The sequence below is a fragment of the Fukomys damarensis genome, unplaced genomic scaffold, assembly GCF_012274545.1.
Source record: "Fukomys damarensis isolate Sample0158 unplaced genomic scaffold, DMR_v1.0_HiC HiC_scaffold_36, whole genome shotgun sequence".
In the NCBI taxonomy this organism is placed as follows: domain Eukaryota; kingdom Metazoa; phylum Chordata; class Mammalia; order Rodentia; family Bathyergidae; genus Fukomys; species Fukomys damarensis.
Genome location: NW_022900948.1, coordinates 46,054,819 through 46,076,724, shown reverse-complemented (window position 1 = coordinate 46,076,724; position 21,906 = coordinate 46,054,819). Strand labels below are relative to the sequence as shown.

At 41.7% G+C, this 21,906-nt stretch overlaps 1 protein-coding gene across 5 annotated transcripts in view; it reads left to right on the top strand.

Annotated features, from left to right (window-relative positions):
• The window catches only part of Setx (senataxin), an 81,894-nt gene that overhangs the window by 28,230 nt on the left and 31,758 nt on the right, over positions 1 to 21,906 (top strand). For all 5 annotated transcript variants that reach the window (XM_010627398.3, XM_010627397.3, XM_019207920.2 and 2 more), the window contains 5 exons: positions 4,909 to 5,128; positions 6,160 to 6,279; positions 8,963 to 9,134; positions 9,271 to 9,358; positions 9,826 to 13,974. In XM_010627398.3, coding sequence (XP_010625700.1) covers positions 4,909 to 5,128; positions 6,160 to 6,279; positions 8,963 to 9,134; positions 9,271 to 9,358; positions 9,826 to 13,974 — 4,749 coding nt within the window. The remainder of the gene's footprint in view (positions 1 to 4,908; positions 5,129 to 6,159; positions 6,280 to 8,962; positions 9,135 to 9,270; positions 9,359 to 9,825; positions 13,975 to 21,906) is intronic.

The window sequence follows — 21,906 nt, the reverse complement described above, 5'->3', positions numbered from 1 at the left end:
TGTTATTGTGAACTTCGTTGTCCTTTTCTAGGATATTGTTTAAAATTCCTTGCAGTGCTGGTTGGTGTTCATGAAATTTCTCAGGTGCTCTTTGTCATGGAAGTATCTCATTTCCCCATCTATTTTGAAAGAGAGTTTTGCAGGATACGTCAGTCTAGGTTGGAGGTTCTTTTCTTTTAGGACTTGGAATACCTCACTCCAGGCTCTCCTTGACCTAAGGGTTTGTGTTGAAAAGTCTGCTGTTATTCTAATGGGCTTTCCTTTGCATGTGATTTGTTTCTTTTCTCTTACTGCTTGTAGTATTTTGTTTTTCTGTTGGATTTCTGGAATCTTATTATATGTCTAGGTGTAGATTTTTTTTTTTTGATTGTGGCTAGTTGGGGTTCTATATGCCTCACTTATCTGTATGTCTAATTCTTCCCTTCTGTTTGGGAAGTTTTCTGTCATTAATTCTGTGAAGAGCTTTTTTATATCATTTGTGTTTTCTCCTGTTTTTTCATGAATTCCTATCAGTCTTATGTTATTTTTCTTTGTATCGTCTAGGAGTTGTTGGATTGATTTCTCATGATCCCTTACTGTTTTTAATAGACCTCTTTTTTCACGGTCACTGACTGCTATCCTATCTTCTATATCTGAAATTCTATCTTCGCAATCTTTTATTCTGTTGCGTACACTTTCAATAGAGTTTTTAATCTCCTGGATATCTGTTTGAATCTGTTTTATGGATTCCATTTCTTTCCTCTGTTGGGCATTCATTGTTTCCATTTCTTTCTTATGCTGAGTCTTCATGGCTTCTATCATAGTCTTGAGCTCATCTATTTTTTTGTCAGTTTCTGCTCTAGAGTCTCGAATCATGACTTCCATTTTGCTCATCATCTCTCTGGTTAACTGGGAAATTATTTCTGATTTGAATTTTTCTAGAGCCTGATTGATCTGTTTTGTTACCTCCTGTGCTATGGGTCCAGGGTGTCCTGTTGATTCACTATCAGACTTTTCATCCTCATTTGTCCTACTATTTGCCATTGGTGAACTGGAAATCTGTTTTTGTGTCTTGCTTAAGTGTTTTCTCATTTTTATTTTTATTGTTGTGTTGTCCTTCATTAATTTCTGGGTATTACTTAAATCTTCCTAAATATAGTTGCGTTTTAGCTTTTGAGTTTCTAATTACTCATAGACATCCTCATTTTCATAATATCAGAGAAAACAACTCTTTAAATCAATCACAACCCTTTATCCCAATTGATACATTCAGCAGCCCAATAGGATCAGGCACAGCTTGCAAACTGACCACTTGTGGTAGTCATTAATGTATCACCTTTAACTCATGTGAATTAAATTAATTTCAAGAAGCAGCCCATAATATGTTTGCAGTGAATATGCTTTTCAATATAGCATCTTTACCATTTAGGATGGGGGGGTTAGACTTAGAACAAGAGGATTAGATAAGTGAAAGAATTATAGCAGGTTTGAAGTGAATCCAGAGGTTGTAGAATTACCTTACTATCTTTACAAAGCTATTAACTTCAGCAGGGATAGAGAGAGTGCAGGAATAAGGACAAGAATATATCCCCTTAACAATAACAGGCGCTTGCCTTCCCTTGAAGGTACAGAGCCATGAGTGAGGTAAAATGACTGGAGAAAAGAACATAAAGAGAAACTCCTCCTAAAAACAAAAAATAATAAAAGAAGAAGTCTGAGTTAGGGCAGAAGCCAGAATAAAAAGGGAGATGAGGGATAATATGGTGGAGCAAGAGACTGAGTTGGAGAGAGAGGACAGAAAAAAGAAATTTTAGGGTGGAATGAGGAAAAGAAAAAAAGAGAGAGAGAAAAAAAAAGAATTTGAAGGGCATCTTTCAGACTGTCTCTGTTCTCGTATTATACCACATGTACAGCCATATGCAGAACTGAATCCCCTGGTCTCAGCTAGCCAATGGCAGTTCCCCACGACTGAGACTGAACACAGTCCACAAGGCCTAACTTGAGTTTCCCTACCCTCAGGGTTGAACTCCACTCAGTTCTATTACAGGTTTCCCCGGCCCTTTCTTTAAAGATGCTCACAGTTGGGAGCTCAGAAAACTACCCTTCATGAGAACCTATGCCTGTGCACAGTTGGTCTAAGTAAGGACTGGCCCAATCAGGAGGTTTGAGAACCGGGCGGGGGGGTCGTGGGGGTGTTTCAAGGGCGCGGCTACCTTCCTTACTGGGTCTATTGTTGCGCAGTCCGGGAGGTCGCGCACCCGCCGGATGATCTCAGGCAGGCAGGCAGCTAAAGAGACCCCCTCCGGGGTCTTTGGGCCCTTGCTGGGTCTGTTGTCGCGCAGTTCGGGAGGTCGCGCACCCGCCGGGTGATCTCAGGCTAGCAGGCAGCTCCTGCTTTTTAATTTTATACCAGCTATGGGCTTTTTTGGGGACCAGCACTGTCAGTCTATCAGTTATTTTTTTTAAATAATTTATTTTTGTCAGTACATGTTTGCAGTATATGAAGTTAACAGTTAACCTTGGAAAGTGGATACATGTACATAGTGCGGCTTGGTCTGTTTTTTAAAGTTCCCTTACCCTTTTCCTTCTCTGCTGCCGCTCTTCTAGCTCCTCTTAAATCTCCTTTCCCCATTTTCATGTATGTGGATATTATTAATCTTATCTCATGTTTGAGATCTGTAACATTTGTTTACAGTTATTGAGATTATTAGGTTCCTGTACATGGCATATCTTTATTCGACTTATTTCCCCTCTTTTCCTCTCCTTTTGTGTTCTCTTGAACCCCTTCCCATTTGCAAGAGATCATCTTCGTGTCTCCTATGCATTCTTTATTTTGCTCTGTGTTTGTAGTTTGTCTTACTCAAATAAGAGATAATATTTGGTATTTAACCTTATGTGTGAGGTTTATTTCATTCAACATTGTATTTTCCAGCATGTCCAGATTTTTTTCTTCTTTTTACAAATGGCTCAGTCAACTAGTATTTTATCATGTCTGGATACCACATTTTCTTTATCCACTCTTCTGCTGCTCCCAGGATTTAGCTGTTATGGATTGTGCTGCTGTAAATGTTGGTGCACATGTCGCTGTAGTATGATGTCTTTAGCACTTTGAGAAAGACCTCAAGAATGGGGGGAGTAGCTGAGTCAAGTCACATGGAATTTCTAATTTTAGTTATAGGAGGAATTTCCATAATGGTTGTACTAGTTTACATTCCCACCAACACCATAGGAGGATTTCTTTTTCACTGCAGCCACATCAGCATTTATTTTTTGATTTTTTTTTTTGTTGATTGCCAGTCATTCTGTTTTAAAATGGATTCTTAGTGTTAATTTGCATTTCTTATCTGGCCAGTGATTTTTAAAATTTTGTTGTCTATTTGTTAGCCCATGTATAATTTTTCTTGAGGTAGCCTACTCTTCTCGGTTTACCGCTTCTCTGAGGCATTGGCCTTGTCCTGGATCAGGTTGGTTGGCCGGTAGTCACCTCAGTAGCCCTGTGCCAAGGCCAACACGCCCACCCGAGGCAGTTGGACAGGCTCCTCGGAAGGTGCCGCGGGGTGTGGAGGGGCAGGAGGGCAGGAAGGCCCTAGCCTTCTGTAGGTACTGCAGCGATTTGAGAAGCATAAAGATTTCAATAAAAGCAAAAATATTAGGACACTTGTCCAGAAGTTCTGATTGAGCAAATCCCTAAGAAGAAAAAACAAAAACACAAAATATGAAAAAGAAAGTATGTGATATGGAGGATAGAAGTAGTAGTGTTAAAATCCATGAAAGAAGTCTTAAAAAAAAATCAAGAGAAGGACAGATTGAGCAAATAATAGATACATATTTACTGGAATTAAAAAGACTCCTAATTCTAAGACCCTATATAGTATCGAAGAAAAGAGAAGGGAAACCCCTAGTCTAGACAGTGAAATTTAAGAACATCAAAGACAAACTTGAAAATCTCCAGGGAAGAACGTGTGCAAAGATATAAAAACTGGATTAACACCAGATTTTTAGCAGCCCGTTTCATGCACGACAGTAGTAGAGTAGTATTTTTATAGAGTATGGAAGGGAAAAAGCTTAAAATTTTATCTTCAGCCAAACTGAAGTGAGAGTATATAATTACCATGAGTTATTTATAAAAGGTTCTAGAAGGGTGTCCTGTACAAAGGCCTGCAAAGAGAAGAAACCACGTTGTGAGAGACAAAGCTGACTACTGTGGTAGAATTTTTTTAAAGTTCAGTGTAAGTGAGCGTGTCAGTAACAACTTATGGTAGGCAATATCCACATGTCAACAGGACTGGTAGGCCACAGCATGCACGCTAAAGTCTTATCCTGAGGGCACTGGTAGAGGTATGAGTGATTTTTAGAAGGAAGAAATTGCTTTAAAAGGAATAGAAAAAGGTCTCACACATATAAACAGATTTGAGGATATCAGTATTTAATGCATATGGGCTGAATGTTTCAGTTGAATAAAGTTCAGATTAGACTATAAAAGGAAAAACATCCAGATTCTGTTTCTAGGAGACACAGCTAAAACCTAAGGGCACAAAAAACTTGAGTAGAAAAAGAACAGGCAAATACTAATCTAAAAAAGCTGGTGAAACAATATTTAAAAATTTGGATAAGGTTGAGTAACAGTGGATAGAATAACTTCAAAGTAGATGTTGCAATTATCGGTAGAATTAAAACATGTAAATATGTGTTTCTAAAAATAACCATTTTCACACCTGAAATAATTCTCTAATACCATGTTTCCTGTCAGTGTTTAAGTGATTGGATATAATTGTTTCTCTTGTGGCTTATTATGGCTAATTCAAATCAGGATCAAGTAAAATACATTCTGTTAGTATCTCAGATGTCTTAACATCTATAGACAATCCTATTTTATATCTGTATCATTGCTGTATGTAGTTCGTTGAAACTACTATGTTATGCATTCAGGTTCGGCGTTGGGCTATCCTGACTGCAAGAAACCTTGGAAAAGTGGACAGAGATGATTATTATGACTTACAGGAAGTTTTAACTTGCCTTTTTAAAGTCATTGAGTTGGGCCTTTTAGAAAGCCCAGACATTTATACTTCTTCAGTCCTCGAAAAGGGTAAACTGATTCTCCTGCCGACGCATATGTATGATACTACCAACTACAAAAACTATTGGTTAGGTGAGTATGTTCCTACATTTCTATAATTAGTGTCATCCTGGGTGTCCCGTTCTATGAGTGTCTTTGAACTGAAAGTAATCTCTGGGTGACCTGTTCCAAACTGCCAAATACAGGATTTCACCGTCTCCAGTTCACGATCCTGTCATTACATTAACTTACTGTTAAACATTTATTCTGGAAACCTGTAGACTTACGATCAGTCATTGTCTAGTGAATCTTTTGTTTAAAAGCAACATCAGAATGACAAAGTATCAGTATAGTAGCTGACTTAGGGTTTGGACATTAATGCTTCTATAAGCGACCTTAGCACTGTTTATAGTGTTACAGGTAGGCGAGTTGGAACTAAATGGAGTCCTTTATTATAATAGCCAGTGTTCCAGAGTGAGCTCAGGCCTCCACAAATTGTGGACGAAGGAGAGGCAGTTTGCAGGGGGGAGGGCTCACAAGCAGGAATTTCACAGGAGCAGAACTTTGCTGAGCTAGGGGTGGGGGAAGTTTCTTGCAATTTAGTTAAAACACAGTATCATAACACAGGTGCTGGAGTCTTCTGTTCACAAGATAGTAAAGAAACATAGTTGCAAACTCTAGCACAAGGGGCAGCCCTCAAGGTCAGGTTGGCTATCACAGTAGGCTCTATACTGACTCTAAATAGTTGTACCCAGCTACCAATTCCCAGTCTGTAGGTCACCCGTTGTAAGAGGTCGTAGGTTTTTTTCCTTTTTCAGTAGCTTATGAAATATAGTACATCTAAAAATTGAAGGCATCTTAGTTGATGAAATACAAGTTTGAGATAGTCATCTTAGAAATTTTCTAAATTGGTACCATTTTCCCCTTTTACACTCAAAATACTCTAAAATTGTATTACTTGAGAACAGTTGTGCATGAATATATAAGACTTTAATGTTTGAGGAGTTGGGTTCTGTTTTCCTTCATCATCCAGCTCTGTGCCCCCCCCAATCCCTGGCCAGTCAGAAAAGGAATTAGAATAATGTTATTTCATCAGTTCAAGAAAACCATGAATAATCTTACAGGTATTTGCATGTTGCTGACAATTCTTGAGGAGCAAGCCATGGATTCACTGTTGCTGGGCTCAGACAAACAAAATGATTTCATGCAGTCCATCCTTCACACCATGGAGAGGCAGTCGGATGGTAATTCACTTTACTTGCTTTACAGTTTGAAAATGCTTAGTGTCATTGTAAGAATTGAAGTGGAATATAACGTGAAGAAGAGAAGAATTAATGTTTTGGGGTTTTTTTTGAGACAAGGTCTCTCAGTGCAGTTCAGGCTGGCCTTGAACTCACTGTGGAGCCCAGGCTGGCCTCAAATTGGCAGCAATCCTCCTGCCTCAGCTGGACAGTGCTGGGATCACAGGCGTGAGTCACCACACCCGGCAAGAATACACTTTCTCATGGCTTAGATTCTAGAATTCACTCAAATTGGAAAGAACCTTTCATGTTTAATATTTCACGTGCTCCTGGGGCTGCAATATTAGACAGTGCAGATAGAGAACATTTTCATCATCACAAATAAATTCCCTGAACAGTGCTGCTTGTAGGTAGCCTAGAAAATGAGGCCTAAAAGAAAAGAAAAGAAAAGAAAATGAGGCCTAAAAGTTGTAGTCATATTTCTTACTAGATCCTGATCTTACTTTTGCTGATCATTGTGTCAAACTAATCCTGGAGGATCTAAACTTACAAGTAAGTGTTTCCAATCTCTGTGAAGAAAGGGCTCAGCGAAGGCTAAGCATGCTGGATTCAATGAAAACATAATGAATGTATTTCATGCCTTCTCTTAGTTCCCTTTAAGCAACTTGACTGAATATAAACTTATTTGTGGGCAAGTCTAAAAGAAATATGCTATTCTGTGTTTGATGGCATATATTTTCTTGCTAGATTATTGCTGATTAAGGTTATTCCTAATTCATTTGCAAACATTTACTGGGTGAATTATTTCTTGTCCTGTGCCTAACTGCATGTATCATTCTGCCCCTTCTATTCATTCAGCTCAGCTAGATTTTTCAAAATGTGAGTCATCTCTTTAAAAAAACCAGTTAACTACTTGAGAGCTTACTAAACATAAGGCGCACCTAAAGGATATCATAAAGGATGTAAAAACATGCAACAGATATTATAAAAAGCAGATTTTTAAGAGGTCTAAAGGAAGTAAAGCTGCAGGTTCTAGAGTGATTAAATGTTACCAGTAATGGAGTGAGTTAGAGCACTTGCCTCAGAGGAATAGTGTAGGAAGTTCAATGGCTGGGGAATATTTAATGCAGAAAGAGGCATTTACACTGGACTTCTAAGGATGGATAGAATATCGATAGTTGATGCTAACAGTGAAGGCATTTTTGTGCTTACTGTGAAAAAGACTGATTTGTTTTTGCTATCGAGTGTGATTATGGAAGTAAAAAATAAAGCTGGAAAGAAATGGGAAGGTTTTTTTTTTTTCTTTTTGTTTTTTTTTGGTACCAGGGATCAAACTCAGGCCCTTGTGCTTGCAAGACAGGTGGCGAAACCACTGAGCCAAATCCCCAGCCAGGAAGATCGATCAATTGATCTTTCTTTCTTTCTTTCTCCTACTAAGTTTATTGGTACTTTTTAAGTATACAGCACAGTTACATTCATCACTGGGATCTTGTACCTTTACGGGACATCTTGGTTCTCATTTTTCCCCACACCCCTGCCCTGCTTCCACCCCCTCCATCCTCCCCCTATTCACAAAGACTTTGTTTCCATGTTTCCTTTGCTCATATTTTTTCTCGTCCCTTATTTCCTTTCCCCTACCCTTCCCACTTGCCCTACACCTTTAGCCCTTTTCTCAGGAAGATCTTTATAAGTTCTTGACTAATAACATGAATTTTCTTGGAGACATTAAGAAGCCATTGAAGGTCTTTGAGTAGGGCAGTATTTTCCAACTGCATATCTGGTAGAGAAGAGGGAGAGGGCTGCAGGTAAGAGCTAATGAATTCCTACAAAGTTAGATGAAAGGTAGGTAATGGCAATACCATGTTGAGAAATGGGTGGATGAGACTGTGTGTCTTTGCTTGCTCATTTATTAGCTAAGGGATTTGGCCCGTAACACTCACTAGCTATAAGCATACAAAAGTCCAAATCATCCTGAAGCGGATTTCTTTGTATCATAGGCCTCATTTATATCTGTAAATTCTAAGTTTAGTTTTTCCCTTTCCATTTATTTATTTACTTATTTAGGTACCAGGGATCAAACACAGGACCTTGCCCTTGTGAGGCAGGCACAGTGCCAGTGAGCTAAATCCCTGGCCCATTTTTCTATTTATTCAAGAATGAGAGTATAAAGTTTCAGAATAGATTGAGGAGCTTATTAGGAAAAATTTTTTCAGATATGGCAAACAAGATGTGAAAGTTATTTTTACCTAGACTGTTTTGGTGCCTGTTAAAACAATTTGTTCTTCATTTTGGATTTTTTTACAGAGAAGTCTAAGTATTACTTGGAAATTCTGAGAATTTGCCAGCTTTTGAAACTGTGTTGCCAGGCATGGTAGCATATACCTGTAATCCCAACACTCTGGGAGGATGAGGCAGGAGGATTGCACATTCAGGTCTGGCTTGGGCAATTTAGTGAGACTTGTCTTAAAATAAATTGGGCCTGGGGTTGTAGCTCAGTGAGAGGGCACTCATGGATTTGATTCCCAGTACCATGAAACAAAACAAAACAAGTATTGGCCTCACTTTAAATTACTTCTGCTTTGTTTTTAGTTTTGTCACTAACCAGGTAAAGAATGCTTAATTCTAAATATATTTAACTGTTGTGAAAATTGTTTTGTAATCCAGCAATTATTAAATTGTATTTCAGATGATAACGTGAATCCTTTTTGGCCAGCATTACATTGTTTTATGGTAATTCTGGATCGCCTTGGATCTAAGGTCTGGGGTCAGCTTATTGACCCCATTGAGGCATTTCAGACCATTATCAACAATGTGAGCTATAATAAAGAAATCCAGAATATACGGGACAGCTCTGTAAGGTTAGTTATGATAATGTCAGAATTAAAAATTAATCTTTGCAAGCAAGTCTGTTGAAACTGTCTCAATAAGGGGGCTTTTTTCTATTTTCTTTTTCCCCTTCATTTCAATAAATTGTACTTATTCTTAATGTTTAAGGACCAAGTTAGAACCAGAGCGATCTTTGGATGATATGGTGACTTGCAGCCAGATTGTATATAATTATAATCCTGAAAAGACAAAAAAGGTAAAAAAGCTCTTTGAAAATTCAGGTGATAATTGTGTGGATGGTTTTTCATAATTAGCTAACTCTGACGTGTAACTGTTCTGAATTGACTGCTGCATAAAGGCTTTTTCATTGAGCAGATGTATTGGGGAAAATGAATTCTAGCTACAGTGTGTATGCTTTGGGACATTTTCAAGTGTATTTCAGGAAAGTGGAAGTTCGGTAGGGTTGGGGCGAGACTGGCATGACGAATGGACAAGACTAGCTAATGAGAAGAGGGCCAGCGCCCAGGAGACCGGTATGAATCTGCCGTTTGATGAGACTCTGACGTCAACATTCAGCTTATAGTTTGGATTTCCTGGGGGTTTATGTATGTTAGAAATAACACATATAAACAAAGATAGGAAAGTTGAGGGATGTATTTTCTTTTATACAATTTTAGTGTTAATCTTGTCACAGCACTTACATGATTTTTTTTTCCATTTTAGGATTCGGGGTGGAGATCGGCCATTTGCCCAGATTATTGTCCTAACATGTATGAAGAAATGGAAACGTTAGCCAGTGTCCTTCAGTCAGATATCGGGCAGGACATGCGTGTTCATAACAGCACGTTCCTGTGGTTCATACCTTTTGTTCAGTCGCTGATGGACCTTAAGGATTTGGGCGTGGCTTACATCGTAGAGGTCATTCATCATCTCCACTCTCAAGTCAAAGATGTCCTCAACCAGACAAATGCTGTGTGTGACAAAGTCACAGAATTTTTTCTTCTGATTTTGGTGTCGGTGGTTGAACTGCATAGAAATAAAAAATGCTTGCATCTGCTGTGGGTTAGCTCCCAGCAGTGGGTAGCAGCCGTGGTGAAATGTGCCAAGCTTCCTACTAGTGCGTTTGTGCGGAGCTCTGAGAAGTCAGCTGGAAGTTGTTCCAAAGGAGCAGCAATGATAGCATCGCTGTCACTGCACGCAGTGCCGTCCAACTCTGTACAGCTTGCTTGTGTGCAGCTGATCAGGAGTCTCCTTAAAGAAGGTTATCAGCTTGGCCAGCAGACTCTCTGCAAGCGATTCTGGGATAAGCTTAACCTGTTCCTTCGAGGAAATTTATCTCTGGGTTGGCAGTTGACTAATCAGGAAACCTGTGAGTTGCAAACTTGTTTAAAACAAATTATTAGGAACAAATCATTAGAAAAATTAAAAGTACCTCCGAGTTACCCTCTTGTGGATCTGACTCCCACATGTAAAACCCCACCTGCATCTTTTAAAGAAGAAAGTGAACAAAAGAGGAAGAAGTCTAAAACAGACATCCACTGTCTGGAGAATTCCAGCCCGACATTTTCTAAAGAACCAGTGAAAACTGACATATCTCAAGTAAAAGAGCATAGATTGATTAAAGCAATAGAAGAGGGGGATAGTGAGCAAAAATATGTAAAGGATTTGAACACTGAAGACCATCTCTCTGCTGAGTCGTGGTTAAAGCTGAGTGGTAAAAGTCACTTTAATGAAAGAGCTCAGGACCAAACTAAAGCAAGTAAAAGGAGGAAGATGTCTGTGAAAGAGAACTCTTTATGTACACCACAGATTTGTACTTCACGGAATGGTCCAGGAGGAGGATGTGACAGAGGAATAATAATACCAACCCATTCGTTGACTTCTGGCACTGATTCTTCAGAACATGTATCCGTATCAAATGAGGATTTCTCCTTAAAGGATGATGCTCTTGGTAAGACTTCAAAACCAAAAACTAAGGCAGAGAAAGATAAAATCTGTGCAAAGTTATCACATGTCATAAAGAAGCAACACAGGAAAAGTACCGTGGTCAGTAATGCTGTCAGTGTAGAGGAAAATCTGGCGGTAGGTAACTTGGAGAGTTTTTGTTCAGAGAAAGATAAAAGTATGCAGAAAGCGGGTGGAGCCACATGCAGTCTGTCTTTAGACTCTGATGGCATTCTGCTTGATGAAAATGGAGAAGAAAAATCACAAAAGAGTTTATTGCTGAAAAAGAAGCAATTAAAGAACGAAGAATTGGATACTTTTTCTTATCACGAAAACAATTATCAAATACAGAAATGTCATGTTGATAAAGATTTGGTCTTCTCGCCAGAAATGACTGATATTTTGGTAAAGATGCTTCCCTCTAAGGAGCCTGTGATCACACTTGAATCAAGAGATAAGGAAAGGACTAAGAGTGCAGCTCTGATATCCTCTAACTCACAAAAAGAACCATCTCCCAGCATCAGTCCGAGGTCTGACACCTTAACGGATTCTCAGGTAGACAGAGACCTCCACAAATTATCTTTAATAGCTCAAGCCAGTGTTATCAAATTTCCATCAGATTTTACTCAAAACTCACTTCAGCTGCAAAGTAAAGTAAAAGATGATAAAAGCTGTTTCACAGCTCAAAATAATGTGGACAGCTGCTGTGGACAAGTTATTGTTATTTCAGATTCTGATGATGAAGATGAAATTCTGGGTTTTGAGAAACACATTGAAAAGGACAAACTATGCCTTGAAAAAGAATGTCCAGAGCAGCATGATTCAGTAAATACTAATGCAGACAAAGAGCTTATAAAAGAAGAAAAAGCATTTTTTGTGTGTGAGGATTCTGATTCTCAGGTTTTTGAGTTTGAAAGTCAATCTCAAGTGTTTTCAGTTTGGCAGGATCAAAAAGTAGACAATGGGAATTCAGTTCAAGAGGAGGAAAAAATTTCCTGTGTGACTCACATAGCTGATAGCACAAATAATTGGGGTAACGGTACGGACTATGCATCTGAAGAGGCTGTTCAAGAAGTAGCAAAGGACCCCGAAGAACATGGAGAACCACACAGCAGCGTTTCTGTTAAGGGATTTTGTAAAACTAAAGTAAAAAACCGTAAGAGAAAGCCATTTGAAAAACCCGTAACTGAAGCTCCTCCAAATCTTTCATCTTCTGTCAGAAACAAGAACCAATCTGACATTCTCAACAAGAAGGATCTTACTGAAACTGATTTGAAAAGTACCGAGATAAGTACCACAACTCCCAGTTCAACTGTTGAGAAAGCCACCACCGTTCAACCCAAGAAGTCTCCTGCAAAGGCTCGTACTTACTCAAAACCCTCTAGGAAAGGACCAGTTTCTAAAACTCTTAAGAAAACACATTCAGATGCCAAAAAAGGGCAAAGTAAAAGTTCGCATTACCTAAGTTGTAGAACGGCTCCTGCTGTAGTGCCACCAAAGAAAATCCGCCAGTGTCCTGAACCAACTTCAACAGTTGAGAAACTTGGTCTGAAGAAAACTCCTCGGAGGGCATTTGACTTGTCCCAGAGAACTTTAGACTCCATAGGTCAGTTACGGGATCATGGCAAAACTGTCGGAGCAGTCAGTGCTCCAAAAAAGGCTAAGTTAATTTCTCCCCAGACACTCTCTGTCAAAAATAATAAGAAACTGCTGACGAGTCAGGATCTTCAACAGCAAAGGCAGATGAGACAGAAATCACACACAAAAAGAAAAGAACCACGTAGTTGTGAAGGTCCAGATGCTTCAAGGCCAGAGCCAGGTAGAACACAGAATTCTGACAGAGCTGTACCAGAATCTGACAGGTTAGATTATAATTCTAAAAAACCTGAGGTACTTGCTAACAGTAATGAAAAACAATTAGTAAAATTCATGCCTTCAGAACCAGAAACCATAAAAGCAGAATATGTTTCTCGGATGACTGGCAGTGCTCTGAACCAGTGTGATTCCAGAGTGTCAAATGGAAGAGTAGCAGGGGAGATGATGGTCTTGACTTCAGAGGACCCTTTAGGTGGAGGCGAGCTAACAGGGCGGCAGGGGCCAGAGGCAACTCTGAAAGAGGCAGAACCGGAATCCAACAGTGATGCTGAGGATGATAATTTATTTTTAACACAACACGATCCTCAAGATATGGATTTGTGTTCCCAAGTGGAGGGGGAGAAGGATATACTCTTGGAAGTGCTTCATGGAAAAGTTACAGTTCAGGTAGAAGGCTCTGTAAGTTGGCCTCAGTTGGCACAGAGTGGCACAAAGTGTAAGTATAAAGATTGTGCCGAAACCCTGAAAAGCCAGGGTGAATATTGTTCAAGACATTCAAAAGCCAAAGCAGCCGATGAAGATGTATTTCTTAAACCTGGCTTGCCTCCTGCAAGGAGACCTTCCACCACTAAAATTTTTAGCTCCAGTAGTACTTCCCGAATTGCTCATCTTTCCAAGTCTTTGGAAAGTTCTCCAGCACCTCCTTCCGCTCCAAAGAGTAAATCAGACGGGGTGCAGTCTGTTTTGAAAACGCCACAGCCCGCTTCCCTGGTGTCTGTGAAGCCAGTGGGTGAAGGGGACAATTCATACAGTGCTCTTCATTCTCAGACGCTGAACAGCTCCAACAGGCAAGGTTACAGACTTCCGCTTGCCGAAAACAGATCCTTCTCTGCTTCCGCTCCAGTGAGCGTTCTCTTACCACAGTCCATCTCTGACATCTTTCTTAAAGAAGTCTTGAAATGGAAGTACGAAATGTTTTTGAACTTCGATCATTGTGGAGCCCCAGCAAGTCTTTGCCACTCCATCTCAAGACCCGTGCCTGTGCGATTTCGAGATTGCACAGAGTATTTCGATGTGTTTTTACCCTTGATAATACTGAATACTTTCGAAACAGTAAGTATGCTTCGTTTGTTCACTTTCCAGGCTTTTCATGTTGCTCCTTTTCTTCCCTGTTGGATAATAATTGCAGAGGATGGCTAGAGTAACTGATCTATTTGATTTAAATGTTGCTTTTAAATTTTGTGTTAAACAGACATCTGTGGCAGCCGTTCTAGATGCTGGTGACCCAGTTTGACCTTTGCCCTCTGCAATTTCAGACCAGTTCTCAGGGTGCTGATGTACCCAGTCTGGAGGTAGCATAGGAAGGATGTCGAAGAGGAGATATGATAGTCTCCCATCTGCATTTTTTAAACGTAATATAGATAGGGCCGGGGATTTAGCTCAGTCGCACCATGCCTGCCTGGCAAGCGCAAGGTCCTGAGTTCGATCACCAGTACCAAAAAGACAAAAAGATAATAATACAGACAGTTACCTTGGTTTTCTTGAGGGGTAAATTTTTGAACAGCACAGTGAATTATAAACTTTATACGTCTGTCTTCCCTTTGTCTCTTACTCATGATAGCAGTTCTCTTTAACCATCTTTGAGCCTGACCTGTTGCCTTCTGGTTTTTCTCTCCTCTTTACTCGTGACTAGGGTTGCCAAGTAAAGTACAGAACTCCCTGTTTAATTTGAACCTCAGAGCCGGGTGTGGTAGCACATACCTGTAGTCCCCGCAGCTTGGGCGGCCAAGGCATAAGTGTCATTTGAGCCTTGAGTTTGAGGCCAACCTGGGCAACACAATGAGACCCTATCTTAAAAAGAAAAAAACAAACCTCAGACAACCAGAGAACACTTTAGTGTGAGCATTCACCTGTGTTTTGAAGGATAATTTTGGCATTTTCAAGGCATGTAAGGAGTTGAGAGTAAACTTTTCCCTGTTCAAATTCTATTAAAAAAAAAAAAAAGTATGTGGTAACATTCTGAAAAACAAAACCAAGATTATCGAGGAGGCAAATGTTTATGAAATCATTCATTTTTGCAGATATTTATTGCCCAGCACGTAACAAGTGGGCCCACAGGCTGGGTCGGGGTAAAGCAGTAAATAAGACTGAGGGGGGATGTGACCCCTCGGGTTGGGTTGCAGAAGGGGACAGGGCACCTGGGCCGACGATACACAGACTAGGAACAGAAGTCAGCTGTGGGAGGACATCGGAGGCAGAGAGGAGTTCAGAGACACTGGTAAGGAGGATGGGTGTGTTGGAAGAAAGGGAGTGATTGCACAGGAGCGCTCTCCTTACGAGAGAAGGTAACCAGGTGCTTTGCTCATTACACACCGGATGACATTTTATGTTCGAGTCGGTGCATCTTTAAAATGCACTGCATGTTGCATCTTTCTGGCTCCGTATCCCTGCATTTTAGCCGTTTAATAGAATCTAGTACGTGTTTCATGTACGTGGTACGTTTTATTAGCTAGTGTTTATTAAAGATAATTTTAGGAGGTTCTTGAAAGTTTTCCTCCTATTTTATAGCTCTTGTTTGCCCCCTTGAATTTTTCTCCTGTTCATTTTAGCGTCTAGTTCTTTCTTTGTGTTATTTTCTGTTTTTCAGATGGGCTGATTTCTGGTAGTCTACATATATTTAAGAGCAGGAGAGTAAAATGTAATTTGAACATGATTTATCGTACCCCAAAACAAAAACAAACCAAATGTTCATCAGCTTATAAGTGAATAAGCAAAATATGATATATCCACACGATGGAATATTATTTAACCATAAAGACTGAAGTTTTGATGTCCTTTGATAAGCTCTGAATGCTCTGTGTTAATGAAAGAAATCAGGCAGAGAAGGCCACGTGCTATATAATCCACCCCTGTCCAGAGTAGGCAGATCCTTAGAGACGAAAAGCAGGTGAATGGTGGTCAAGGAGTGGATGGAGGGGGAACTGAGACCAACTTGTAATAGGTACGGCTTTCTTTTAGAGTAATAGAATGTTCTAGAATGAAATAGCGGTAATGGTTGCATAACATAGTGAATAAACACTAAAAACTAGAAATGTACTAACATACTAAAAACAGAAAAGACAAGAAAGAAGAAATTAAGACTTTTAGAAATGAGTCTTGCGCCAGGCATGGTGGCACACGCCTGTAATCCCAGCACTTGCCAGCCGGAGGATCGCTGAGTTTGAGGCCAGTCTTGTGTCACCTCTGGGTATAGTGTGGAGGGCAGCAGGCAGGAAGGGACACCGACTTTGACTCTCGGTGCCCAGCCCTTCATTAGGGTTTACTTTGCCTAGTGTCAGGTTGGGATTAGTTCTGTGAAGGAAACAAAACAGGCTGCTGTGATCTGGGAAATGACCCTGGGAAGCTGATCTTGAAAACTGAAGAATTTTGTGCAACTTTGAGATGAACTTGTGTGTGAGTGTGAGGAAAAGATCGAGCTGGTATGGCTGGAGTGAAGTTGAGGGCAGGAGAGTGGTGTATTGAGACTGGAGAGACAGTCAAGAGCCAGGTAGTATTCGGCCTTACAGGTTGCACGTTGGGATTTCATTTTCTTTTCTTTTCTTTTTGCGGTATCTGGAGTCAAACTCAGCATCTTGCATCTTGCGCTTCCCAGGCAGGCGCGGTGCCACTGAGCTACTTCCCGGCCCATGGGATTTTATTTTTTTAGTACTGGGAATTGAACTCAGGACCTGGTGCTTGCGAGGCAGGTGGGATTTCTTTTGGTTTGTCGCAGTTTGGGAAGTTTTAGGTGGGAACACTAGTGCGTACCCGAGTACGGTTTCTGTGTCCTCCATTGTTGCTGTGGAAAAGGAACTGTAGGAAGGGAGCCTAGGTGCAGCAGACTGGCCAGAGGGCTGTTGGCAGCCCAGGAGGGAGAGGATAGCGGCTTGCTTTTGGGTGGTAGCTGTGGGCGAAGCAGAATGAACAAACATGGAGTGTAGACTTTGGAAAGTTGACTTGGTAGTGAAGTGGGTGTGGGAGAGGAGAAAGGGTGACTGTCAGGCATCTGGTGAGATCATGGTGCTGTTTACCCTTTCTGGAAGTGCCACTGCTGAGGCCCAGGGCGTGGCTGAGTCTGTCAGACTAAGGGGGTTAGGAGGAGCCCTGGGTGCCTTAGGACCTGGTGGATTCTCTGTGTGGGAAGGAAGAAGCAGACCAAACTAGAATTTCACAGATGGGAATTGGGGAGGAAAGGAATTTTTTTTTTTTTTTGCGTTATCCTTTTTTCCGTCTTTTCATTACTCTGGGGCCGGGACGCAGTTCGGATCTTACTTTGTGTGGCAGGCCAGAAAGCGGCACTGCACGCAGCTCCTCTGAGGCACATCTGCACCCTTTGGCTCTCGAGTGTCCACTGAGTCCTCTCACTCCCTCATGGCCCTGGGGCTGGACTATGACAGCAAGGGGTCAGGGTTTGGACAGGTGAGTCCCGGGTGCATGCAGAGGTTGTAATACCCAGGGGCATAGCCCCCTCCTGTCCCTCCTCCTCTCATCAGCGGAGGCACAAGTCCAGGCGGTGCTGGGGTGTTAGGCTGCCGTCCCCGGGTTCCTCTACAGCTCATTCCAGTTTAAATCCCCCTGTGCTGGGTGGTCTGAAAAAGGCAGGCAACAAACTGAACAGCATAGAACACATCGGCAAATTAGTGGCTTTCTGAGAGTGAGACTGGAACCATAAGCGTAGTAAACATTTCCAAAGAGGAGAGAACATCGGGAACTTGAAGCCAGAAGGAAAAGCATAAAGAACAGCAAACGGGAGATAGTGGAGACGGAAGAGGTGATCACTAACGTGAAGAACTCAGTAAACAGAACGAATGGTGCACAGGTGCAGCTGGGAAAAAGTGAGAATGCCAGACTGGCAGAGGAAACCAATCTGTGAGGTACAAAGAAAGGAGTGGAAGATAGAAAAAGCAACAGGGTGGCTAGAGGAGGCTTAATATATGTATTAGGGATGGTGGAAAAAGAAAAATAAACCGAGGTAATAAATTGAAACCCCAAGGGAAGCGATATTTGACTACATGATTAAGGGAGGTACAAAGTGTTCATATAGAGCTGCTCTACCCAGCTAAAAATATGAAGGAAGATGTGTATGATATGATGGTAACCAAAGCTACAGACCCCTTAGGTATTAACCTAAGAATAAAAACAACAGACACTGATAGCGAACATTTTAAGGGTGTATTTTAAGAGCTATAGTGGAGGGAGGATATTTAGTCTAATTCAAAGTGAAGAGAAGCCGGGCGTGGGGCGCACACCTGTCATCCCAGCACTCGGGAGGCTGAGGCAGGAGGATCGCTGTGAATTCCAGACCAGCCTGGGCTACATAGCGAGTTCCAGGTCAGTCTCAACTACATAGTGAGACCCTGTCTCAAAAAAACAAACAAACAAACAAACAAACAAAGTGAAAAGAGGTGCCATGTTCATGGATGGGAAAAACTCACACTGTAAAGATTAAGCAAAAATTTTATGTAGTTCAAGCTAAAATTCAAGCAGAAGTGTTTCGAGGAGTCTGATAAACTTTAAAATTTGTAAGGAAAAGAACAGCATCCTTGGGGTAGTAGACAAACTTGCCTTGTCTGATACGTAGGTGTTTCCGAGTCGTAGCAGGAGACACGAGAGTAGCCCCGCAAGACCACCCAGTGAAGCACAATGGGGGCTGGTGGCGGCTCCTGAGAATGAGCGCTGCATGTACGGCAGCCCCGTGTGGGCAAAACTGGACCCCGCGAATCAGCGGGGAAAGGGTGGCAAGGAGGCACGGAGAAAACGGGCCTTTGCCACTGGAAAAAATAGGCTAGATCTGCACTTTACACTCCGTATATTTTACTTAAACACCAACAGTGGCCCTCTTTTATCCATGGTTTCACGACTGTGGTCCAAAATTGTAAAGTGGGAATATCTAAGAAATCAGCGTTTTGGGAGTTTTAATTGTGGCCATTCTGAGTAGCACAAAGAAATCCAGCCCAGGATGTGAGCCATCCCTTTGTCCACCCTGTCCCCTCAGCGTGTGCCACCTGCCTGCACCACTGCCCAGTGTTGGCGTGCCTGTGTTCAGGGGCCTCAGTGTGCTTAAGAATCGCAAGGATGGTGATCCTGGGGATTTGGATAGGCCGGGAAGCTCGAGTGACTCCCAGGAAAGGTGGTTCTGGGGTGCATTTAGGGTTCAGCACTGTCTGTCAGCTGTTTCATCACCCACTGGGCATCTTGGGAGGTGTGAAACCCACAGGAAAGAGAGGGGATTACCAAATGTTTGAAAAGTGAAACTTGCTGCTAGTAGAAGATACTAGAAAACTCAGGTTAGAATTAAGCTGGTGGGGCCGGGATATAGCTCAGCAGCAAGGTGCCTTCCTGGCAAGCACAAGGCCCTGAGTTTAGTTCCCAGTACTAAAAAAAAAGGACAAAAAAAAAAAATTAATCTCATAATAAAAACCCAAGAAGCCTGAAGCACAACATGAGATGGTAATGGATTTATTGTATTCTGTCAAAGTTAAAGATTTTTCAGCTGGGCATACGGGCGCACGCCTGTAATCCCAGCACTTGGAGGCTAAGGCAGGAGGATCACTGTGAGCTCAAGCCCAGCCTGAACTAAATAGACCCTTTCTTTAAAAAATGGGAAAGTGTCAGGGATGTAGCTCAGTGGTTCCATCACCTGCCTTGCAAGTGCAAGGACCCAAGTTTGATTCTCAGTACAAAAAAAAAAGGAAGAAGAAAAGTTAAGATTTGCAAGATACTAATAACTAAGATACACAAAGAACTTCTGTAAATTGACAAAAAGTACAGAGAAGTCAGTGTATGGACACCAAATAGCCGGTTTGCAGGAGGGCAAACCTGAGTGGTGGTAAGTACGCGAAGTTACCCAACAGGGAGATGGGGACCGCAGGGGTGGTCCTCCGCGACCCCGTGTGACCTCACGGGGAGAGTGAGCACGCGGCCGTCCATGGGGATTTGTCTTAGGGTTTAGTTTATAGGGTTACCGAGTTGGAGCCAGCCAAGAGGGGAGGAGTAAAACGCAGTGTTTCCTTTTTAGGGAACGCGAACTATGCAGCAGGCAGTACCTGAAGACTTAAAAAATACGTTGATTGGGGGAAAAGCTGATTCATAGTACAGTACTGTTTTATATGAATCACATGCCCGTGGTGGTGGCTCTTTCAGAGGCACTAATAACAAGCACAGTGGCGCACCGGTGCCTAAGCTAGATGCAGTGGTGTTCAGGTGTACGGAAAGGTCCGATCAGAGGCCCTTGCCTGGACTGACGTGAGCAACTCTCCCTGAGATCTGAGGCAGAGGCTGTGTGGTTAATGGGAGGTTAGGATGGGCGTGTGTGTGCGTGTGTGTGTGTGTGTGTGTGTGTATGTACACGTGATAGGACGAGGCTGACCTAGGGAAATAAGGAGCTCTAGAAGTTTAAAGAGGAGATCCGGAACCATATCGGGGAGTTTGCTGGAGCATGATGAAGGGAGGGCAGGACACAGGTCGAATGCCAATTCCTTTGTCCCTTTGCTTTTGCTTTATACAAGGTAAGGACAACCTTGGTCGTTGTAAACTAAGCCAGTGCTGCAGGAATTCATCTGCCCTAGTGTAACAGCTATTGTTTTGCGATATTGAGAATTGAATCCAGGGTCTTGAATATGCTAGATATGTGCTCTACCACTGAGCTACATCCTCAGCCTTTCTTTCAGTTTTTTTCTTTCTGAGATAGGGCCCGACCAAATTGCCCTGGCTGAACTTGAGCTTGGATCCTCCTGGCTGCCTCCTGAACAGCTGGATTACAGGCATGTGCCACTGTGTGTGGCTACAGCTAGATTTTCAGTGTTATATTTTTTTATGAGAATTTTCTTGGTAATGACCATATCAGTATAACAAGTGCATGGGGTATTGTAAAATATTTTTATCAGAACCTAATAATAAAATAGTTGATCTGAAAAAGGTTAAATTATCAAGTTATCAGGGAATATTGTTTTGTAGAGTAATCCATTCTTCGTAGTTACTGGGAAAAAAGAAAATTCATGCTTCATTGGAAGATGAGGTTTCACTACATATTTTTTTTCCCAGAATGGGAAGAAAGGACACCTGGTACTACTTTTTTTAGTTACAGCATGGTTACAGCATTATCGCTCTCTTTTAATACTTGAAAAGCCACCAAATGAATGTCAATTTCAGGTCTTATATTCAAATATATCTGTCATATAATATTTTAGGTTATATACATATATTCTAAATGTTTTTCTATTCGGGGAACTTGTTTTGTAACTATCTGCTTGATTTTTCATCCTCTTCACCTAGTGGACGTCTCTAACCTTAATAGGATTAGTAGTAACTGATGTGGTCTGAGGGACCGCATCCACTTGTTCTAAGTGTTACTTAGTGTGAAAGAGGTTAGCTCCTGCCATTTATGAGTTTTTAATTTCCTAGACCCCAATGGGCTGAGAAACAAAACCATCGCACCAAGTGCACAGGCCGGTGAGTTAGTGTGTCGAGCGCGTTCATCAGGAGTTGTGGCAGCTCCAGAAGCGGAGCAGTCGTTGGTAGCCATTGCGGCTGCCCATAGAGACCTTCATCCCTGGCCTCGTCTCTGGCTATCTAGGATCATCTAGGCTGTCTCAGATGTCTGGTTCTCTAAGGTGACCTACCTTTTCCTTTTTACTCTTTGTGGTATGCAGCAAGATGCATTTGTGTAGTTTTGGGGGTTTTTAGTTTTGTTTGTTTGGCACGGGGATCGAACTCGGGACCTTGCACTTGCAAGGCAGGCGGCGGCACCACTGAGCTAAATCCCCAGCCCTGTGTAGTTTTATAGAGAAATACTGTGCCATAATATGCGCCCTTTGGAGGTGTACAGTAGACTTGTTTTTAGTAAACTTAAGAGTTGTGCAGCCATCCCCACTGTGCAGTTGTAGAAAATTTCCGCGGTGCTGAAGCAGTCTCTCCATTGCCATCACACCATTCCTGCCGCCAGCCTCAGGCGAATGCTAATCCCCTCGCTGTCTCTGATACAGATTTGCCTTTTTGAACATGCCC